Raw genomic sequence first — 21,916 nt, 5'->3', positions numbered from 1 at the left:
TTATACTTTGTTCAAGGGAATAAAAGTTTTTTAAATGTTTTTAATAAAGTGAGTAATGTTGGCTCCTTTAACCACGTAAGTTGAGTTGCTTTTTCTAGATCAAATTTATCTCCTGGCAGGATCACTGAAGCACCATTGCAAAGAAATCACAGGTTTACTCAGCAGAAGTCAGACAGAGGTGTGATTGGACATTCCTGTATTGCTAGCAATAGAGATAACAGAGCAGAAAACAACTAGCAGTCTGTTACTAATTTCTACAGTCCCAAGCTTTTTAACCATTAGGACACACTTACCTTGTCCTGGGAAAAGCAACTTTAAAAATTTCTGTATATATACATCTTTATCTTAGTCTTTCACCATTTTTCTCAATTATTTTTTGAAGCTATTTGGTTAAAGCCCATCTTGTCATCTTAATTTAACAAGGTTGTTAATCATGTTTACATCAAGATACATTATCAACATTCTTCAGAAAGTACAGGTACATTTGCACTCTAGTTAGGTGTCTTCATTAGTCACGCTCGGGGTTTTATTGCAACAGCTCTGTAATTAATTTGTTGGTAAATATCTCAACCTCACAATGCCTGCTTGAATTCTGAAAGTAACCTCCTGCCAGCCCATGAAAACTATCAGCTCTGTCTTTCATTCTCAGATATAAAATAATATAGGATATAAAATAACAGTGGGGGAAACCATTTTTTATTAAAAAGGGAAATGAGTCCAATGAAAACTTTGTGCTATTTGTCATCAGGTGGTACAAAGGGCAATCATGGTAAATGATCAGAAATACTTGGGATATGCAAGTTCATCATGCAATTATTTGAATAAGCACGATGGAGGGAGTATATTAATCTCTCTTTTAACTGGTTTCCAAGCAAATTTTTGAAAAGTAGAAGTAAGTTGTTCTTCATGAATTGGAAAGCTTCAGGAATGATGGTGTAAGATTTCCATTCAGTGCCTTTAAAGGTTCATACTTAGGCATAAAGCCTATCACTGAAAACAGTGAGTCTGACTGTGAGGTAGGTACTTCTGTTTGAAAATAATCCAGGTAATTAAAAATATATCTTCTGAGTAGCCAGGGATTCAAAGACATGTTTAAGATGTACATCATTCCAGGTTTTCTACATATTTCAGCTTGCTTCCCTGCCCATTCTTAATGAACTAAATCTGGCACTATGAAGACTCTTTCATTTCAGGTTGAGACTGTAGGGTATCAGGAACACGACTTAAGAAAATCTGTCCTTTGGACATCAGGTAGGATTGAAGGGGAAACACAGGACTTGAATTAATTTAAATTTCAACTTCTGCAATATGTGCATAACAAATTATCCAGTTTGTAGGCTCCTCAGGTTTCATTTTGAAAGCAGTTCATCTTTCTTTCATGCACCTTCTTCTGGAAGGCTATTCTTCAATGTTATGGCTGTAATGTTTATGACTGTTCTAATTTTCACCTTAAAAGATTCATGCTGGCTCTACAGCAATTGCTCTTGAGCCAGAAATGTCTTTTTCTTTCCTGCCTGACGTTTACTGTCTGTTGCTATTGCTTGGTGGAAAATTGTTTAGAGTGAGTTTGTTTTGAAGAGAAATCAAGACAGTCTGGGGGATACAAGCTGACCACGATGGCTGCAATTTGAAACAACCAGCCTGTTTCAATGAGGATGATGGCATCTGCTCTCCTGCGTTATGTTAATAACAAAGCTCTTCTGAAAGTTTCTGTGGGACTGGCTTGCCTCACTTGTCCAGTCTAGAAAAGTTGTCTTAATGGTAGAAGCTAGTTGGGAGCTAGAAGGAAATCACAGTACCAGGCACAGGTCTCTGTTTAGGCAGGGTCTGTGGAGAGAGGCAGTCTTTTTCTTACACAGACATACATAGTTGGAGATGTCTCACAAGGTTTTGGCATGCAAAGCCCTCCTAGACAGAACAGTCAAATATTCAGTTGATTCAGGAAAATTTTCTGGTCTTTTTGTTAGCAAAAGCAGCTGTGGAGGATTTCTTGTATTTTGAATAAACTGTCCACCAAAATAATGCATTCTAAAATGAGAAAGTGATTAGCAGTGAGATGCACAGGGCAGCCAGAGGACTTATGCTGATGTCCAGAGAGGTTTAGGACAGTATATGAAATAAAAATTTACATCATACAGCTGGTATCAGAATTTCAACAAGGACTGCATCTGGTGTATAGACAAGAGAAAACTAGATTTAACCATCTCCCAAGTAAAATTGATTCATACCTTTGGAAGGGCAGAACAAAACAAGCAATGCAGACCTCTGCAGAGAGCCTCTCTTTTGTGAAGAAAGGCAGTGGAAAATTAGCCATGTGTGGGTATGGTCTACTTGCCTGCTCAGGGATCTTGTAATATCATGGTATTATTTGATGACAGAGGGGTGGTGTTTTAGCAGCTGTTCAAAAGAATGAAAAGCCTTGTGTGATTGTTGCAGCTTATTTCTTCTCCTTTTCTCCTTGAAACACCCACTGGAGACAATGCTTCCCCCTGTGACAGGGACAGCAGCCAGTCTTTGCAAGTGGACTCTACTTCCTTCTGGAGGAGAGGTCTAAACACAAAAGATACTCCTAAAATGTCAACAGATGAAGAGAAAGAAAGATGAAGAAGAAAGACTAAAATACCTTACTGATTTTATTCAGTTAGATTATCAGGGCAGGTGTCTGAAGTTTCTCTAGCATGATCCTCTGGAAGCAAGGTAAAAGACAACTGGGTGTCAAATTAGGTGCTGCTGAAGGCAAGGAACATATATCAACAAGCCTGCTTGAAAAGAAGTTCCTTTTCAAGGTCAAATATTTGAAATATCCTTTGTTTGCCACCAGAACTAGGCAATGAAAGAAAAACTGAATGAACTGAAACAAGTCTTGTTGTGAAGAATAGTGACAACTAGTACTCCTCAAGACAAGGCTGAACTAACTTTGTTCATTTCTTGCTCTCAGAGGAAGCCAGGTGGTAGGACTAGGAAAAGAACTATAATTAAACTCCACCCATCTTCAAAAGCAGGTGAAGAGATCATAATTTGTGAAATAAATCCATACAATTAGACCATATTCATGCAATTAGAAGCTGAACACTGAATGATTAGTGATTCATGAATAATGAGCTCACAAACTTAAATGAGGAAATCCAATTTATATTTGCTTTGTTGTGATGATCTTTCTCAAACCTATGTCTGTAACCAGAAATGAACTTAGACATCTCATAAGAAATGATTTTTTTATTTTATATTTCTGAGAAATTCCTTTGAAAAAATGTGCAATACCTTACTTTCATACTCACATGGCAATGTTATGTGGAAGTTGGGGTTTTTTTTGATTTTTTTTTTGTTTGTTTGTTTGTGGTTTATTTGGGTTTTTTTTTGTTTTTGTTGTAGTTTGTTGGGGTTTTTTGGTTTGTTGGGTTTTTTTTTTGGTGGTGGTGTTTAATTTTGTTATTGCAAAGTATTAAGTTTACTGACTGTATTAGGATCCCAAAAGGGTTTTGTTTCTTTGAGCTCTCTCTGGAGACTGCCTATAAAGTATGAACGTCCCTATCCAGTAAGATAAAAGGTCCACTTATTTCAGGAGCCTGTCTTCAACAGTGGTCAATAGATGAGGCCAAAAAGAAGAACTGACACCCTCAGGCAACACACTCTGCCTTCATATTCAAACTGTAATCAATATTGTGTGATCTTATTTTTTTAAAACTCATACAGAGAACACTCACAATAAAACAACACAACCACCAATAGTTTATGCTCTAAAAAGTAATCTTTAAAAAGTAGTCTATGGTATGTACAGCTCTAATTAACCTGGTATGCCCTCATAGCTGACCCCGATTTCGGCAGGTGGAGATCTCTTGAGATCCTCCAAAAGAGTGTCCAGTGCCTGCTTCCACAAAGGATACATGTGAGAACAGAAGAGGAATTGCCAGAACTAAAGCAAACAGGTTGTTTCCACTTCAGTGGAAAGATGCTGTCCACATGTTTCAGCAACAGTGGCTACTAAATAAATGTGTAGTAGTCCAGCTATTAGAGAGGGACACAGAGCAAGTGTGCCAACTCTGGAAACTTGATACATGGGGTACTGCACTAAAGCACTGACTTGGGACTTCGTTTTCTTTCCTATTTGCTTTACAAACAGCTTCTCATAAATACCTTCACACAATCCTCTTCAGAACCACCTGTACTTTCTTCTTTCCTATTTCCTGGAAGAGGAACATGAGAATAAAGCAACAAAACTTCTCACTTCTGTTTGTTTTAAATCTTCTCCTTTATTACCTCTAGCATTGTTTTCCCGTTGTTCTTCCATGCATTTACCTAGTTTGGGCAGTAAAGTCCTTGGGCAGGAATGGTGTTTCTGTAAATTTCACTGTATTTATTGAGCTACATAATGATCATCCGCAGAACAGATTATTATTATGATTGTAACAGGTCTCCAGGACTAACCAGTCAGAATGAGAAAAGCCAGCTGTTTTTTTTTAAAATATTATGTACGTTCTTGACTAATATCAACTGCTTTCTGAGCTTTTTAGTGAGAGAGTGAGACTGCAAAGAATGTTGAACCTCTAAAACACTCCCATCTCAGAGTTATGAATGGGCAGTGGGATGCTCTCTAAAATGGGAAACCTGCTAGACTTTATCTGACTGGTTAAGTCAGAATATTTTGTTTCATAACTAGCTTGTGCTTGATTGAAGAAAGTTTCACATTTTAGCTCACTTAAGGGAGCTAACCCTCAGTTCTACGCTGAGCGTTGGGTTATTTTTTTTGTTGTTTTTTGTTTGTTTGTTTTGGTGTGGTTCATTTGGTTTTTTAGCTTTCACTTTTTTCTCTGGGATTTCTGGCAATCCTCTGTCCTGTTTGGGGTGGGATTTCAAAAAATGGCCATGAGATTTCAATAGCACAAGCTCTCATGCTCCAGAGTTATTTAGAGTACTTGGAAAATTCCTGTTCTAGGTGTTTTGGCTCTCTGCCTTTGAAATGTGTATAATAATGGACTATCCTGTCAGACTGCTGAGAGAATCAGTGAATTTGGTGTTTTGTGGTCAGTGACTCTGTTGAGATGAGGTCTGAAGTTTTATATTACCATGTAATCTATATACGGAGGTCATTATCATGGTTGTATTTATCTTTATTTTTATATTGTGTATATAGTAGTTTGTTGGATCAAAAACAAACCTTGTGATGGAATATCATAAGGTGCTATTTACTGATTTAGCAGATAGGGATAGTTTAGCTATAAGGTTATCACCAAGGCAGGGCTAAAATTTGAGCCTGGGCTTCCTTAAAGAAGAGATGACATGATTACAAGTGTCCTTTAGGCCTAAGAACTACGCCATGCATTATGGAAAACACAGATTAGGAAACTAAACATGTTTGATTTTGGTGTTAATGCTGTAATGGCTAGTTGCTTTAAGATTGCTGTAACATGTTACTTGTGGTTATGAGTAATAATTGTTATTTAAAATATTACAAAACTGTTAATGAGCACTAACCTCGTGTACACTAATTTCAAGATTGATGATACTACATGGAGGTAACGCTTGTGTCAATTTGCACGTAGATGTAAAGCAAGAGAGCTGAAGATTACTGGGAGAAAAGTGTCATTTTTCTAGTACTCTTATACTGCAAAGTGGGAGGTGCCAGACAATAGGTGTCAGCACTGGCTCAGCTATGCACAACTTTGCTGCAAATGCAGATTAAAGCAGCTGGTGTTAAGCATAAATTTGCTGTGAACTATACTTTCAGCAAACTGAATGCCTGTAAAGAAACGCAGGAATAGTGTTTGACACTTGTTATAAAATAGCTTTTCTAGGGGTTGGACTGGGAAATAAAATAAATTAATCAGAAGATAAAAGCTGGTAAAAATAAAATATGTATTGTAGTCACTGTGACATATTTACAAAATTCTGAAGGAAAGACTGTTTCTGAAAATTGTAATTTAATTATGTTTTGTTGTTTTTTGAATTGTTCAGAGAGATTCCTGGGAGGAAGACTTTGATATAGTGTTTTCCCCAGGGATTTAAAAGAAATAATAATAAAAAAATAATTGAAACTAATTGAAACTGAAAAAGGAAAGCAAAATCACAAGAATCAGAATGGAGCAGATAGTGTTAGGAAACTTCCATGAGACTTTGGAATTGTGCTGGTTTGTGGTGGAATATTAAACTGGAACTAGGGATTTATGTATCTTGTTCATGAAAACAATGCACGTCCTGTAGGGGCCTGTGGATGATTCTGCAACAACTTTGGAAGAAAAAACAGGAAGACTCAATGCAAAATGTGCAGTTGTGTAATGGAGAAGCCAGAAGAAACCATCACCAAGGGAAGGGAAGTCAAAAAATTTTTGTCTTTCCTCTGTGTTTTGCTGGCAACATGCACCTAAGAACTGGGATGTGATGATTAAGCCAGAAAAGGTAAGCCTAAATGCTTTAAGAGCCCAGTGAAAACATTATGGTCTTAGCCCAGCACCTCTTCTGAGGTGCTGGATCAGGGTGTCAGTTTTCTGGAACTGCTTTTATCTGGAAACACATTTCTGTTTAAATAATGTCCTCACAGGTGGAGGGTACTGTAGCTTTAAAACTGTAAGGAAGACTAGTGAAATAGTCTTGCAGTCAGTCTACTAGCAGATGTGCATGTATCAAGGAGTTTTCTAAATAAGCAGGTGCTGTCTTTAGAGATTGCTGTGTGGGGAATACCAATATTTGGTGAGGGATAGTTGGGAGAACCTCCCCCCTTCCTCCCCCGAAGTTTGCATTGTATTGCAAAATACTGAGAGTTTGTTGCAGTGCCCCAAGCCTGGCAGTGTAATCTAAAGGGAATGCAGTGGAATTGTGATCTATTACTATATAAAAGGGGGTGGGTCACTCTGCTTGTTCCAGCTCCTTTTCTGTCATTACGGCTGCAGAAGCACCAACCAAAGGCAGCTGGCACGCCTCTTCGTTGGCTCTTATATAATATGGGGTTTCACAGGGCACTGATGTAGAAATAAAGTCAAACATTCTTGAGGCAGACTCATATTACCTGTCGTGTCGCTGGTGCTCACTGTGCTGTGGGGTGTAGGGCTGCTCTCAGAAGGGTGGTCTGTGGCCCTATCTGAGTGAATTTTGGAAGGTGTACAGGATGGCTCCAAGCGAGGCAGTGGATGAACTTGTTTTCTTTGTGAATGGTAAAAAGGTAAGGAAAATTCCAGCTTTCTGTCCAGCTTGCTCCTGGATTGTGGCTCGATTACTTACTTTTCTAGTCATCTTTTTCCTCCTCTGAAGTTTTCTAATACCAGCACATATGCCATGGCTTTTAAATATTAATTGTGAAAACTATGTATTGCTTTGCTAAGTGGTTTTTTATCTTTGACTTTACCTTGTGAATTATTCAGAGAGTAACACAACTATATAATGTTCCTTTTACATTTTAGATTTGTTGGCAATAATTTACTGCAATTTTTAGGTAACTACTTTTAAATAAGGGTGCACTGCTTAATATAGGCATTTCTACTAGAAATAATTTCAGCAATTACAGGAGATCTGGCAAATGTAACTCAAATGTAACATCCATACAATTCATATATTCAGCAAGTAATTCTGACACTTGGTTTTTGAAAGGAATTTAGTAAACTGTTTATTCCATTTCCATTTAAGAAGCTAGAAAACTCTTAAAAATCAAAGTCCATTAACTGATACTGATTCCTAGGTCAACTGCTGACAATAATCTAAGAGTAACTGTGTCTCACAGGAGGGTGGGGTGGTTCTTGCACATGATGGACACATTTTAACAGTTTGTCCCAGAGCCCCCTTTCTCAGTTTGGACTTTCTCTGGCTATCATTTTGCCTTGACAGTTCAAAACCTTGTAACATGTCTAACCTGTCTCTTTCTTTGAACTATGAGTACCAAGTTAGTTCTGTTTCTGAGCTCAGTTCGGTGCTAATCTTGGTCCATCACGTTCCCCTTGCCTAGATACTTGGGCAGGAAACTTGTGCTAAAGCAGCTTCCAGCTGGGAAACCTGGAAAGATGAGAGGGTTGCATATCCACTCCAGTGTGGAGCCAAGAGTTTGTGGAACTTCCCTGTGCACTGCTTAGGGGTAAATCACGTGCTGCACTAAGTTTGGGCTAGACAATTAATTTTTTAATCCCTTGAGGGATAGCACAATACTCTCAGTTGGCTAAAAAGCTCTGTGCCCTGAACTACAGACTGGCACAGGATTACTATCAGTTTTGCTTTTGTTGATCTTTCATGCTAGTTTAATCAAGCGTAAATGTGAATGAGTTTGTTGCGACAATTAGGGGTTTTAGTTATGAATTTGGATCCCAAATTGGATTCCAAGTTACTAGTGCATTTGATATCAATGTTTTGTTTTATTCAAGTATCAATAGTTTACTGAAGAATGACGTTTATATAGTATAGATTATAAATTAGTCATAGAGCTCTTGAATGTAATACTGATGTAGAGCACAGCCCTGGTTCTGAGGTTTTATAAAGGAAGACAACTGAAGCTCTCCTCACACAGATCAGTAGTGGTTCATATGTCAACATTAATTGATATATTAGCCATTCTCTGTTTCTAGAGAGAGGTGAAAACATAGGCTCCAAGAAATCATGATTAGCTAATTGAGCCTGGTAGTCGAGATTGTGGCACAGGGTGATCTGTGAATGCCATCTGATGAATTTTCTACTGTGGTGAGCAAAGGTGGCACACCATTAACTTGTTGTGTTCTTGCTCAGTGAAGTTTTAGTGAGATCCCTCCTCTGTGAACCCCAATTTTTAAACAGTTGACTGGGAGCTCTTTGGTTCTTGGAGTAGGAGGTTGTTGCAAGTGTTTCAGGCAAGCTGGACTTTGATACAGGCCAAGTGTCCTGTCTGGTTTTCTTTTTCTGGTGTGTTTTAATGAAAGAGAATTGTAGTTCTGGTGCCAGACCAGCTAAAGTTCAAATGAAGTCTTTATGAACAAATTCCTATATACATTTACAGGTGTTGCTTCAGCACTGGTTGGTGCTGAGGCATTACAAGAGTGTTGCTCTGCGTAAATTGGTAGAAAACCCCTTCTCCTGGAGCAAACTGTTGGCTAACATATGAAAACCTCTATTAGTCAAAGCACAGAGATGGTCCTGTGAGACTCTTTTTTATTTTTGTGGGGTGGGGGAGAGAAGGGGAGAAAGAGCAATCTACCTTATGAAGGCCAGCAGAAGAAAACAACCTGTTTGTTTTGTACCTTCTGTCTGTTCTTGCTGAGTCCTGCAGCTAATGAACATGCTGTGAATGACATTGCCCTTGGTGCATTTCAGCAATTTTTATGGAACTGCTGTTCCTGTTTACAAAAGCCACACGTCAGAGCTGACCATGTGCATGTGTGGAGGGGTTAATCACAGTGTGATCTTGGCAGTTTGGCTAAAAAAAAAAACACCAGTGGACGATTAATACTACCAATGGTACCAACCCATTTAACATGTCAAAGCTCTTTCTGCATCCTTCCCTACTGGCTCATGGAACTTGCAGTGCTATCAAAGGAGCAGGTTCCACTTGCTCTACCCAGAGCCTCCAATGGCATTTTCTTTTCTATTCCCTTTTTGGGTGTGCTGCTGAAGTGGTTTGGGTTATAACCCCACCAAATGCAGATTTAAGAGAAAGAATCAGACTCATGGGGCAATCTGATCTGTGACAATGAATATGGAATTTGTTGGGATATTTGTGCACAAGAGGTTTTCTGATGGAAGGAGTGGTGGGAAATGCCTGGGCAGGTAGCAAGAGGAGAAGCTGAGGGGCAGGCACTGATCTCTTTTCTGTGGTGACCAGTGACAGGATTTGAGAGAACAGCATGAAGCTGTGTCAGGGAGGCTTAGGATAGATATTAGGAAAAGGTTCTTTACCCAGACTGTGGTTGGGCACAGGAACAAGCTCCTCATGGAAGTGGTCATAGCACCAAGCATGTCTGAGTTCAAGAAGTATTTGGATAATGCTCTCAGACACATGGTGTGATTGTTGGGGCTGTCCTGTGCAGGGCCAGGAGTTGAACTTTGATGATCACTGTGAGTCCCTTCCAACTCAAGATATTCTATGATTCTGTGTTAGGATATGGCTCTATCCTTCTGGAGCCCTGACTAAATGTTCCAGTTAATTCAGTGCAAAGAATGTGATAGCATGGCCAGTGGGAAAGATTACTGTTGTGTGAATTCATGACAGCTTGACATTGCTAATGGGCTGCTGATATTCTGTCATAGTACAAAACACTGTGATAAGAGGTGGTTTGTAAGATAGGAACTTGGATAGTAGCAAATCCTTCTTTCTTGCATTAGCCCAGTCTATACGGTTGTCAAAAAAAAGTCTCCTTGGAACAGCTGAGCATACTCCACATTCAGGACTGTTTATTTTAAGCACCTGTTTACTTCACTAGGCATAAAGATTGGCACATAACTAACTCAAAGTTATCTTAGTAGTCTGCCTAGACTATAATGGAAAACAACACGCTCAATTTAAAGCTAATAGTGGCAATTTTGTTTTCCTCGTCTGACAAATCTGCCTCATGCATATGTAGCATGTAATTTTAGTTCAAACATGTAGTCAATATTTCTATTTCTATTCTGAATGCTAAGAGGGGATCTATGCTGGAAGCCACATTAGAGCTCTACCAAAATTCTGTAGATTGCAGATGGGATTGGCTAAAATACAGGAGTTTTTTGGGATGAGCTTTGGGACCCTCTGGGTTCTACATAAACAGTGAATTACAAGTTTTCAGTGTGCTGGTTTAAAGCAGAACAAAATGTTCTCATGACCAATAGCAGACTTACACTGTGTGGTTATATTCAGTTTGTTCATCTGTGTTCTAGCCCTTTTTCCTAGTAAATGAATTTGAAATCTCTCATTGACTCCAGGAACAACACATTCACAGATTTTAAGGTCCTTTACAGTTGACTAGCCTGACTTGCTGTGTGGCAGTCTGGTTTAAACCTTTCACTTTCTCTTCTTGCAACTTACTGAGTGACTAGGGACTAGTGATTGAATGGGAGATTATCCTTCAGGAAAGCATCTGTTTCTCACTGAAAGACCCTAGCTGATGGAAAGCATGCTTGGTAAACTAGGAAAGTTTCTTTTTTCTCTTTCTTTCTGCTCCTCTATTTACCTTGTTCAACTACTGTTCTTTTAAATTGAAACATCTTTTTTTTTTAACTTTCTGGGAATAACAATTTAAATATGATGCTTTATGTTGCAAAGGCAAAGTTATCTGAATTAGAAAAAGGCAAGTAGAGAAACTGAAAAACAAAATATTTCTTGAGATGTACATGAAACTATGGGGAAGTGAGTTCAACATCTCTCTCTCTGGAGTAGCCCATGGGCTCTAAAAGTGTAGAGTACTGCTTCAGAACCTGTTCCACGTAGTACTTAAAAACTTGAATAATGTAGGGCCAGGCTGGGCTCCCAGCTGAGGTGGGTCTGAGTATTTCAGATTCCTAGAATCAGTAGACAAATAGACACGTAATACAAACACAGCAGAGCAAAGTTGTTGAGAGTCATTTGAGTGTCAGTGCCATCCTAACACTTCCAGCAAAGTTTCTTTCTGAATTTCATTAATAATTAAGCTACTGTGTGCAGTAAAATCGAATTTTGAGTCTGCCAAAATGTAGCCGGCAACCTGATATACCTGCAATATGACATTTGATTTAAAAAAAACCCCTAAAATAAAACAAAGCACCAAACACTAAAAAACAGTAACTGGCCAAAAGAGAAATATTTCTTTAACTGCAGTATCTATGTAGTCTGATCCTACAACCACTGAATGCAATGGATATAATTCAGTTTCTTTCTGTACAAGGGCACTGAGGGAGGTGAGCACGAATTGTGATACTGAGCTGTGAATCATATTGTACTGGGCATCAGACAAGAGATGTTATCCCCACCCACAGAGTTTTAAAATATTTTAAGAACAAATCACAGCAGGTGATTGCAACAAACCACTGGAGGAATGATATGCTGGAGGACAAATCTGTATAAATGACAATGAAAAAAAGTCAGGAACAGCAACAAGTTCTTACTTTGTGCCCAGCAAGAGAGACTCATAAACAAGCATCCTCCCACCAGGAATCTGAGAGAAAAGAAATGACTCCTTGCTCTCTGATGTTTGAGATTTATGTTAATGCAGAATGTCCTCCAAACTCTTACCTCTTATCTCCCTCTGATTACTAGTCTCTGCCAGTATTGCAGATATACAGCTACAGTGGAGAAGTTTGAAGTGACTGAAGTAGCAATCCAGGGCTGTTGGTTTGAACAGAGTAAGGGTGTGGATTGTCTGGGACATGGTCTTCTGCATAGTGGGAATCGCTTCTGATAAAATTCAGCAAAGGTTTGAATTTGGGGCTTTCCACATGCTGAAGTGCTTCACTAAAAGTGCATGGAGCTGGGTGGTTAAATGAAGAATGAAGGTTTAGGCCTGACATTAATTTGTTACTTCCTGAAAAGAAGCCAGTGGGCCAAACCTTTAATTGACAGAGTGCATCTTGGATTCTTTCAAGAAAACCTCTTAAGACATTTTCTTTGGTCTAAACATAAAATAATCTCAATAGTCTTTAACTATTCTGAAGCTTTTTCTCTGTGCCCGGCTATCTGGGAAGCTGCTTTGGAAGGGTTTGCAATGTCCACTGGCACAGGCACAAGGAAGAAACTCAGGTTGACAGTGACAGTGGGAGTTGCCAGGGAAGGCTCTTTGCCTGTGAAATGGCTCTGAAAGGCCATTTGTCCACTTCTAGTCACAGGGGTTTTTGGAATTATCTACTCGTGTCTGTTTGTTTGCCAAACTGCTGCAGAGGGATGTGTGGGCTTACTCTGGACCAGATGGCCACGCCAGAGCTGCTGCATGCTCTTATTTGTTTCTATGCATCCAGAAGGTGAGGGAACTCTTAATAGCAACCATGAGTGCTGCATGATGTGCAGTGTGACATTCCCAAAATAGAAGAATGAACTCTGTTTTCTTTTCAAGGAAAGGTATTTACATTATCCCCAATGCAGGAGTGAGATGTGCAAAAAATGACCAGTTGTGTTTTGTAGCAGCAATTTTATTGGATGGTTCTAAAAAGGTGGACTCAAATAGGAAGTATGAACCTTGTCTCTTTAGAATAACCCTGTCACGTGTCAAAAGCATAAAAGTGAAACAGTACAGAGGGTTGTGAAGGTTTCTTATCAGTAAAAAAGCAAAAAACAAACCAACTTGCACAAATGACCTCTGTTTCAATTTGCCCTTCAAACTGGGAGTGATTAATTTAAATAAACTGTCAGTATTGTACTTAGGACTTGCATAACATAATAGCCAAGAACACGTGATTACATTCTGGCACACAGTGAATTTGGAAGAGTTTCTTGACACTTTATTAACAAAGAAAAAGGGGGAGACAAGCTCTGTGGTCATTTGGAGGTAAGGGTAGAACTTTAGTTTCTGACCATTGGGCAGAGGTTGAAGTAAAATATCTAATGGTTATTTTATGTCTAATAGGATGGAACTGGCTCAAAATGTGCAGAGAAAATTTCTCCTTGCTTGGAATTCCGTATTCCCACATTTAGGATGGCTATGAATGCAACATGGTTGATTTAGAATTAGAAAGGAAGAAAGAGAAACTTCAAGAGGTTTGGGACTTGCTGCCCATCCTGCAGCACCTGTGTTGTCACAGAATTTTTGGTGTTGCTTTTTTTTCTCTGCAAAGTCTGTTACTGCTGCTGTTTCTGTCATTCTGTTTGTCTGCTCATTTTTTCTGTCTCTTCTATCAGTAAGAAGAAGGGACTGAGTTCAGCCATGCATAGTCAGTAAAGATGAGACACCATTTGGGGAAACGTCAGGAATCCAAAACTTGAGTACAAAACACAGCTCTTTCCTCACTACTAACTCTGCCATTTTTTATGAAAGCTTTTTTTGGATTTGCCTCAGTGTGCCATGGTTGAAAAACTCTGACCTATGTAACGCATATACACAATAAATTCAAGGAAATATTGTGTCTGGATACATGACCAACGTTGCTGAATTAATCAGTGATTTTGCTCCCTAATTTGGAAAAGCAGTTGCAGAAAGACCAGACTTTCTCATTCCAACTAAATATCTGTGTTGTAAAACCTTCTGTGTATAACAGTACCTTTTGCTTCTTGCAGGTGGTGGAAAAAGATGTGGACCCAGAAACAACTCTGCTAACTTATCTACGAAGAAAATGTATCCAGTGTTAGAAGAAACTGCAGAAGGCTTTAAATGCCTACAGCATTTCATGATTGTTTACTGTTGTGTCTGTCACTTGAGTGCTAGGCAGAGCTTTTACACAAAGTATAAGAGAGAGTGGTCTGCATGGTCTGGTGTTTCTTCCTGGCAGAGATTACAGCTGGTATTCCTAGCATAAACTATAGCAAATTTTAAATAATATACTTCAAGTAAACTTCAAATACTTTATTAATGCTTTGAAGGAAAAACTCTCAGAATGTCTAGGAACTGGAATATGATGGAAAGGAAGTAATATTGAGATCACAATAAAATTGAAGGAAATTTAGTTCTGTTCCACACAAATTGCAAAGAATTTTCTGGCCAAAACAACACAACCACTTGAAATCCTTGCTGTTTCATCCATTAATTTGGATGTTACTGGATAGCTAATATCCAGTAAATGACAGTTCTGTGGCTTGTTTATCAGATGACCCTGGGAGGCAAGCTCAGATGTACCACCGTGTACCATGGGCATGTTTACATGAGCAGATGCAGGAAGTCACGTTTCACTCCTGTTTGAAGCTGGTCAACACGTGAGTCAGAATAGCTTCAGAAGCTGAGTAGCTATTACTGTGGTGACCAGGCTGGCTACACTAGGTCTGGTTCTGTAGGTAGTGTCATTCCATGTTTTCTGAGTTTTTGTCTGGCCAGCTGGGTGTGTACATGTGCCAAACTGTTCATATCTGTGCTGGTGTATTACTTGGAAAAGTCATGCATACTTATTTCACCCTGCTGCTGTGTTCTATTTGTCTGGGATCTGAAGGAAGTATGAGGGCATGAATCACAGTCCTCTTTGGGATTTCCAACAGAACTATTAACAGCCCTATTGATCTGACTGTACCTTGTGTGGATAAAGGTCAAGAGGAACTATAAGTGGCATAACTCTTGTGCCTGTGTGCCTTTCTTACCACTAGGCCTTTTGTGCCTAAGCTTGTTGATATCTAATGCAAATAACTTTGGAAAGGGATAATCTCAGCTCTTCAAAACCTACTTACCTTCTGCATGAGCATTCTGGGGAACTCATTTTTTGCATGTCTGGTTAGGGACAGACAAATACTTCCAGAAACATGTTTTATTGAGGCAGGTTAGCACTGTTGTCAAGAAAAACATTGGATGACATAGGAAACCTGTATTTCTGCTCAAGCAGAAATGATTGTATGAAAAGCAGATGAGGCACTTAGGGACGGAGTTTAGTAGTGGACTTGGCAGTGTTAGGTTAATGGTTGGACTTGGTGATCTTAAACATCTTTTCTAACCTAAATGATTCTATAATTTCTATGATTCTTTGAAAATAGTCAGTTCCAGAATATTTGCAGTGAAAATGAAGGTGATTTGAGTTCCCTCTATCACAGTTCCTGTTGTTTTTTTGCAGGCCTAAGTTGATTTATCTCAACACAGGCATGTGTCCATTGCCAATGAAATCAGCCATTTTTTTCCACACCAAAATGTCTCAGCATTGTCCAATCCTCTTTGCAATAAGTAACACCTTCTAATTACCTTCTAATGAGTGAAGGGACCCAAAGCAAAAGTGACTCAAGGAATTTTCTTCTGAATCCCTTTGCAGAATATTTGATCTAATGCCTGATTGTAAAGTATAGACATGAGCTCTGCAACAGAGGATGTTATTGGATAGCTAATATCCAATAAATGACAGTTCTGTGGCTTGTTTATCAGATGACCCTAGGAGGCAAGCTCAGAGGCAGGGGTTCCCATTGGGTTCTCATCACGTAGCAGAGGAATCTGCTTAGGCCAGTCCATGCGCTTTGTGAGGTCCCAAGTGTCTTTGCAGAGGTTGTGTGCATCTCCACCAGTTCTGGCTCTCAGTGTCTACCTCCTATGGTTTTATGGGAACCAGACTCCTGGGAAGTGTGCTTGGCTGGTTTTGGCTAGGAATTTGGCTGCTTTGGCTAGGAATTTGGCAAGTGATTCTAGACGGGGTCAAGAGACAAGGTTGGATGGCCAAAACATGAGTCTTGAGATGCAGATAGTTCAGGAGCAGTTCAAGTAAGATCCTGGGAGTCACCAGGTGTGGGAAGAAGTCGACAAGCACCAGTCAGAGGTGCTAGAGGAGATCTCACCATTCAGCTCAGGGATGTGGCTGCATGCCTGAACAGCTCCTGCTCAGCAATTACTGAGTGCTTTATCTCCCTTATGTCGTTTCTTTCTCTGAGTAATGGAAAGTGGGAACTGTTGAAGTTCAGATTTTTTTTTAGTTTATTCTAAGAGTCTGTTGGAACGTGGGCTGCCTCCTTATTAGGGCTTTGGGTGTTGATCTCAAAGCTCACATGCCAGCATTTGAAACTTTGCTTATGTCAAATTATTAAGCAATAAAAATGAGTCCTTGGTTTCCAGCACGAACTTGTTGCTCAGCCTTGATTGACAACTTGAGCAGGTTTCTGTGAACACTTTTCATGTTTTCCTTAATTCCTGTACTCTCAGTGGGCCTGTGTGGAACCAAACTAGGCTGTGGAGAAGGTGGATGTGGTGCCTGCACTGTTATGATATCCAAGTATGATCCCTTTCAGAAGAAAATTCTGTATCCTTTGCGATTTGAACTGTGAACAGATCCAGGTTCTTGACATTCCAGAAATGATATTCTTTTGTTCTGTTTTGTTTTTTAAAAACTTATATAATTAATATTTCTGCCAAAACAGTACTTTTCACTTTCAGAACATAAACTCAGAAGGCTAAGACAAGAAGGTATTTTTTCTTAAAGCATTGCACAGAACTATTTTGTTGTGCCCTGCAATATCTGCACAGATTCTATCACATAGTCTTATCTGCCTTTTCCCATTTTAGAAATACTCTTGCAGTATAATGTAGCTTTTTCCTATGATGATCCAAAAAATGATTACTGTGATAAAATCTTTATTGTTATTGTATTACTACAATAATCTGTTTTCTGTATGCCAGCAGATATTAACTTTTTTCTCTACTTGTAACTGTCAGAATTATTTCCTGAGAAATAAACTTTCCTCCTGTTCTCACTTTAATTAATCAAAAGGTGAAGCATTGGCATCAAACAAAAAGGGGAATAGGGAGAAAGGATGAGGCAGAGAGACAGGCTCCAGTTTATATTTACTGTGGGGAATAGAAAGCACTGAAATCTTTGATATATTTGGAATAATACTTGGAGATTGGATCATCTAACTTAGTGGTTCTGCTTAATAGTGTGGCAATAAATAGGATATTAGGGTCATTATTCTGTCTGGATAGAAATGAGATGAAGTACCTAGTTCTTATAAGAGTTTTGGCCACATTATTCTGTTTTACCTTCAGTCTAGGCTTTTCCCCTATGTGTACCCTCTAGAAACAGCTTTCTAGGTAAAAGGCCAAGAACTCTGTACTCTTGATTAACTTTGCAAGTGGCCAGCTGAATAACATCTTGGTATTTGTAGTCTGCCCCTATATATTACTTATATTGGTTGTGTAGCTTAATGTGCAACAGGGATGTTTATAGTTGTTATTTCTAGGTTAAATCATATGGTGCATGCTCAGTTTAACCTTCAAGTGAAGTTGATGAGAACTTTGGATGACTAGGTGTGTAGGATTTGGCTTGTAACTAATACTTGTAGCACATCTATTGAAGTTCTCTTATTGGGCCCACTGCTATAGTGTCTAAGCACTCTTCATTCCTCCTGTTCTCTTTTTCCTTTGTTGAGCAGCACTGTCAAATAAAATGACCTTAATTTATTATTTTAGCCACCATACTGCCAATGCTTGCCTCTTTCCTGTCTGTGCCCTGCATCATGTAGCTGTAACTACTGTTGAAGGCATAGGAAACACAAAATCCAGGCTGCACCCAGCCCAGGTAAACTATTAATCCTGGTAACTTTAAATCCTCTATCCATGTTTTCCTAGGATAATTACTTCTGTTACAGAGTGTTGAGACCTCCATTGTAATGTTAAAGCCAAGAGATTGGCTTTCCACGTGAGTAGTCCCTACTTGGAGGGATGTCTGAGTGCCAGAATGATCACCCTGGGTCAATGCTGCAGCTCTGTTGTGCCCCTAGCAAGTTAACTGGTGCTATCCTGGCTGAATTGCTAATGCTTTTGTTCTAGGGCTACGTGGCAGCATTTGGTTCACATCCTGGACTGGGGAGACTGATGTTGCAGGGAAAGCCAATATAATGACTTGGAGCTAGGAAATCTGAGATGGGTTTTAACTCTCCTATGGCCTTCCATGAATGACCTTAGTTTCTCATCCTGCGTAGTTAGAAACCTTCCCTGTGGTGGTGAAGTAAAGTTTACTTCAGCAAAGTTTCTGTAACCTCAAAATATTCTCTCTGTGGAGGTGTGACAGGAATGTGAAGCCCTATTTTTCTAGCACAGTGTTATAATGCAGCCTTACCTCAGCTTTGTCAGAGATCCTGCCCCCTCAATGTAAACTGTGATTCATCTCAGTTTGTACAGTGGGTAGGACTTGTGCCAATATCTACCTAAGACAGTAAACAACAAAGTGAAAAATAAGTTAGATATGCATCAATGGATGGCAGATAGTCTGACCTTTGTTTGTTTGTCTTCTTTTTCCTACTTCCCATGAAGATTCCAAGCTTTGAAACTCAGACTCAGGTAGCCCCAACATTCCCAGCATGGTAAATCTGAAGAACTCCTGATCTCACTGGAGGCTTCTAGTCACCTTCAGTTACAGTGTGTGTTCAAAGCCTAGGTACAGACTTTTCATGCTGTTTTTTAATTTGAAGTCTGCTTCACAGATTGATTGACCATCTATCTCATCAGATAACATCTGGTGATAATCTTATCTCCCCTGGTGAGACTGGGTGTTCTTTTTTAGCAGAGATGTTACAGAAACAAGCACAGCACTGATATTATGGGCTAATGGTTGTTTTTACTTTTTCTCAGGAGAGGATAGCAAAAAGTCATGGTTCCCAATGTGGCTTTTGCACTCCAGGCATTGTCATGTCCATGTATACATTGCTTCGGAACAACCCTGAGCCCAAAATGGAAGACATTGAAGATGCTTTCCAAGGTAATACTCATAAACCCTGCAGGGATGCGACCTGTTCTGCTTTTATGACATCTACTTCACCAAATGGGATGGAGGTGCACCTTTATTTAATGTATTTTAGTAAAAACAACTGATTGTTATGAGGTTAAGAACTAGCTTTTCCACTAGGGGACTGGGTAGGTGTTATGAAGTGAAAAAAAATGACCTGTAAAAGATCTCACAGAACCTCATTCTTTGCCCATAAGCAGGGGCAAGTGGCCTCAGTCTTGGATTAGGAACCCACTAATATTAATACAGAACAAAAGGTGGCCTGTCTCTGAGGGGCTTGCTTATTCATTGCTGTGACAAGAGCGTGCAGAGGTGATGGAGAACATCTGGGCCAGGCAACCTCAAGTAAAGGACCAAGACAGCAATATACATGATGGAGTGGGGCAGAAACCAACTGTGTAAATCATCTGAGAGGCTGTTGTTATTGCTGAAGCTAGAGTCATTACTGTGCTTCCAGAAATGATCCAAGAGGAATGATGATGCAGGAGAAAGCAAACTCTGTGTAATTCAGGAGAGGGAATATAGTTATCACACTGATAAGGCTCACACAATTGAGATAAATGAGTACTGAATAAGGCAGATTGAATTTGTTCTAAATGAATTTCAATTTAAAATTTCAACAAAAAGTAATAGTAGGATTGTTGCAGGTTTACTAATGAAATTTTTTCCCTCCCAGTTTTTTCATTAGCTTTATCTATATTTGACAATCTTTTGTGAGAAACAATGAAATTATCTAAAAGAAGAGAAGTTCGTAGCCAAATGGTGCTAAATGTTTAACCTTTTGCTCTGGCAATGCAGGGAACTTGTGTCGATGTACAGGCTACAGACCCATTCTGGAAGGATACAGGACATTTGCTAAAGTAAGTGTCTTCAGATAACGTTTAAAAAAAATCTGGAAGGCTGACTGTTTTTCCCTCTGCTACTGAAACACATCATGAGCTGAAAAGGGAAGGAGATATACATGCTGCAACAATGCAGCTCCAACTTTTGACCCCTTTGTATGTGCTTCATACATTAATAATGCAAAAAGACCAACTCCTTTACTCACTCCAGTTACTGGAAGAGGGACACTTGAATAAAATCTGCCTGATGGTCCCTTATTGGATCACGGGTAATCAGACTCTGTAATTCTACTCTGTAAGTGTCTAAGAAACTCACAATCTCCGCATAATACAGTTTGTAGATGATTCCTGATGTGGAAAAAGTTAAAGGTATGGTGCACTGGTAGGGACATGCTGTGGAGGAATCTGATGAGGAATTTGCTTGCTTGAAAGATCAGCTGCAGAGCTGGAATAGCTCTGAAAAGAAGCTGAAGTCACTGCTGTATAGCTCTTGTCCAGAATTATTCTGCTGGTTTGGGTGAGATATGAAGCTTTGCTATAAAATTTCTCTAGTCCCTTTTTACATGAAATACAGCTGAAGACTGTGAAGAGAAGAGATCACTAGGTACTTCAGTGATTACTAGCCACTTGTGGGGCTACACTGGTATTAAATATCAAAAGGAAGGAATTTAGAATGATGCCCATTAACTTAATTTTATTATCCAGAATTGAGATCAACGAAAGATAATACAAACAAGATTGAGATCCACTACAAATGGCTGATAAACCCAGTTGATATAGCCTACTTGGATTTCCAACAGGCTTTCAACAGTGTCTCACCAAAGAGACAATAAAGAGCCGTATGGGGTAAGAGGGAAGAAATCAGTATGGATGAAAGATTGATTAAAAGGCAGGAAATGGCAGATAGGAGAAAATGGTGTATTTTTGCAGTGGAGGGAGGTCAGTGTTGGAGTTCTGCTGGGACATGTGGTGGGAGCAAGGCTGTTGAAGGTATCCCTAAATGCTGTGGAAAAGAGCGTGAGTAGTGATGTGAGTTACCAAGTTAGTCTGGGTAGCGAAGGCAGGAACTGACTGACGAATTTCAAAAGGATTTTGTCGACCTGAGAGAATAGAATGGGATAAAAAATTGAGGGCAAATAAATGCAAAGCAATTTACAGAGTGAAATGCAGTTCTCATTTTGCATATAAAAAGACAGGCTGTGAGCAGACACAAGTTCATCTTCCTGTTACTACACAGAAAGATGATCTTGGGGGACAGATAAACAGTTTCATGTAAGCATGAGCTGAATGCTCGCTGACGGTGAGAACAGCACTTCAAAGGGTAGAGAACGAAACAGAAAACACTGCCATGATGTTTTCTGTATCATGGCTCTTCCTACACTTGAGTATTCTGTGCAGTTCTGCTCCTCTCATCCCTAACATGGTGTAGCAGAACAGGAGAAGATTCAGACAAGTGGAACAAGGATCACATCTGTGATAATCTGACTTCCACACAGGGAAGCACTGAGTAGTCTGGGACACTTTGGCCTGGAAAAGTGATGTCAGGGAGAGGAGGGGGCTCTATATAGCCCATATACTGGTTTATTTTGACCTCTGATAGAGATCTACAAAATTGTGACCAGCAGGTGGAATGTGGACAGGCATCTGCTGTTTGCTGCCTTTCCCAATACAAGAGCAATCCAAGAAATGAAACTAGTTGGAGTCAGGTTGAAAAAGAAGTCAGATCTTCTGCCTGGTGGTAGAGTACTAGGTATTGTATATGCTTGTCACTGTTAGTCTTCTCTGAGTATCTCCTCACAGCTCCAGCTGGAGCAGAGACACTGGTTGAATGAGAGCAGTTCTAGACCAGAACAAGAGGT

The 21,916-nt window shown here is 39.5% G+C and overlaps 1 protein-coding gene across 3 annotated transcripts in view; it reads left to right on the top strand.

Annotated features, from left to right (window-relative positions):
• The window catches only part of XDH (xanthine dehydrogenase), a 67,144-nt gene that overhangs the window by 6,627 nt on the left and 38,601 nt on the right, over nucleotides 1–21,916 (top strand). For 2 of the 3 annotated variants that reach the window (XM_064648036.1, XM_064648035.1), the window contains exons 1-6: nucleotides 6,904–7,153; nucleotides 14,099–14,156; nucleotides 16,638–16,734; nucleotides 17,901–18,009; nucleotides 19,062–19,188; nucleotides 20,014–20,075. The exons of the other annotated variant lie outside the window; for it this stretch is intronic. In XM_064648036.1, coding sequence (XP_064504106.1) covers nucleotides 7,100–7,153; nucleotides 14,099–14,156; nucleotides 16,638–16,734; nucleotides 17,901–18,009; nucleotides 19,062–19,188; nucleotides 20,014–20,075 — 507 coding nt within the window. In that variant the 5' untranslated portion in view covers nucleotides 6,904–7,099. Of the gene's footprint in view, nucleotides 1–6,903; nucleotides 7,154–14,098; nucleotides 14,157–16,637; nucleotides 16,735–17,900; nucleotides 18,010–19,061; nucleotides 19,189–20,013; nucleotides 20,076–21,916 lie in introns of those variants that run through there. 3 annotated transcript variants of the gene reach the window in all.

The sequence above is a fragment of the Pseudopipra pipra genome, chromosome 3, assembly GCF_036250125.1.
Source record: "Pseudopipra pipra isolate bDixPip1 chromosome 3, bDixPip1.hap1, whole genome shotgun sequence".
Classification (NCBI taxonomy): domain Eukaryota; kingdom Metazoa; phylum Chordata; class Aves; order Passeriformes; family Pipridae; genus Pseudopipra; species Pseudopipra pipra.
The sequence above is the reverse complement of the archived record's forward strand: the minus strand, read 5'-3'. Positions and strand labels throughout refer to the sequence as shown.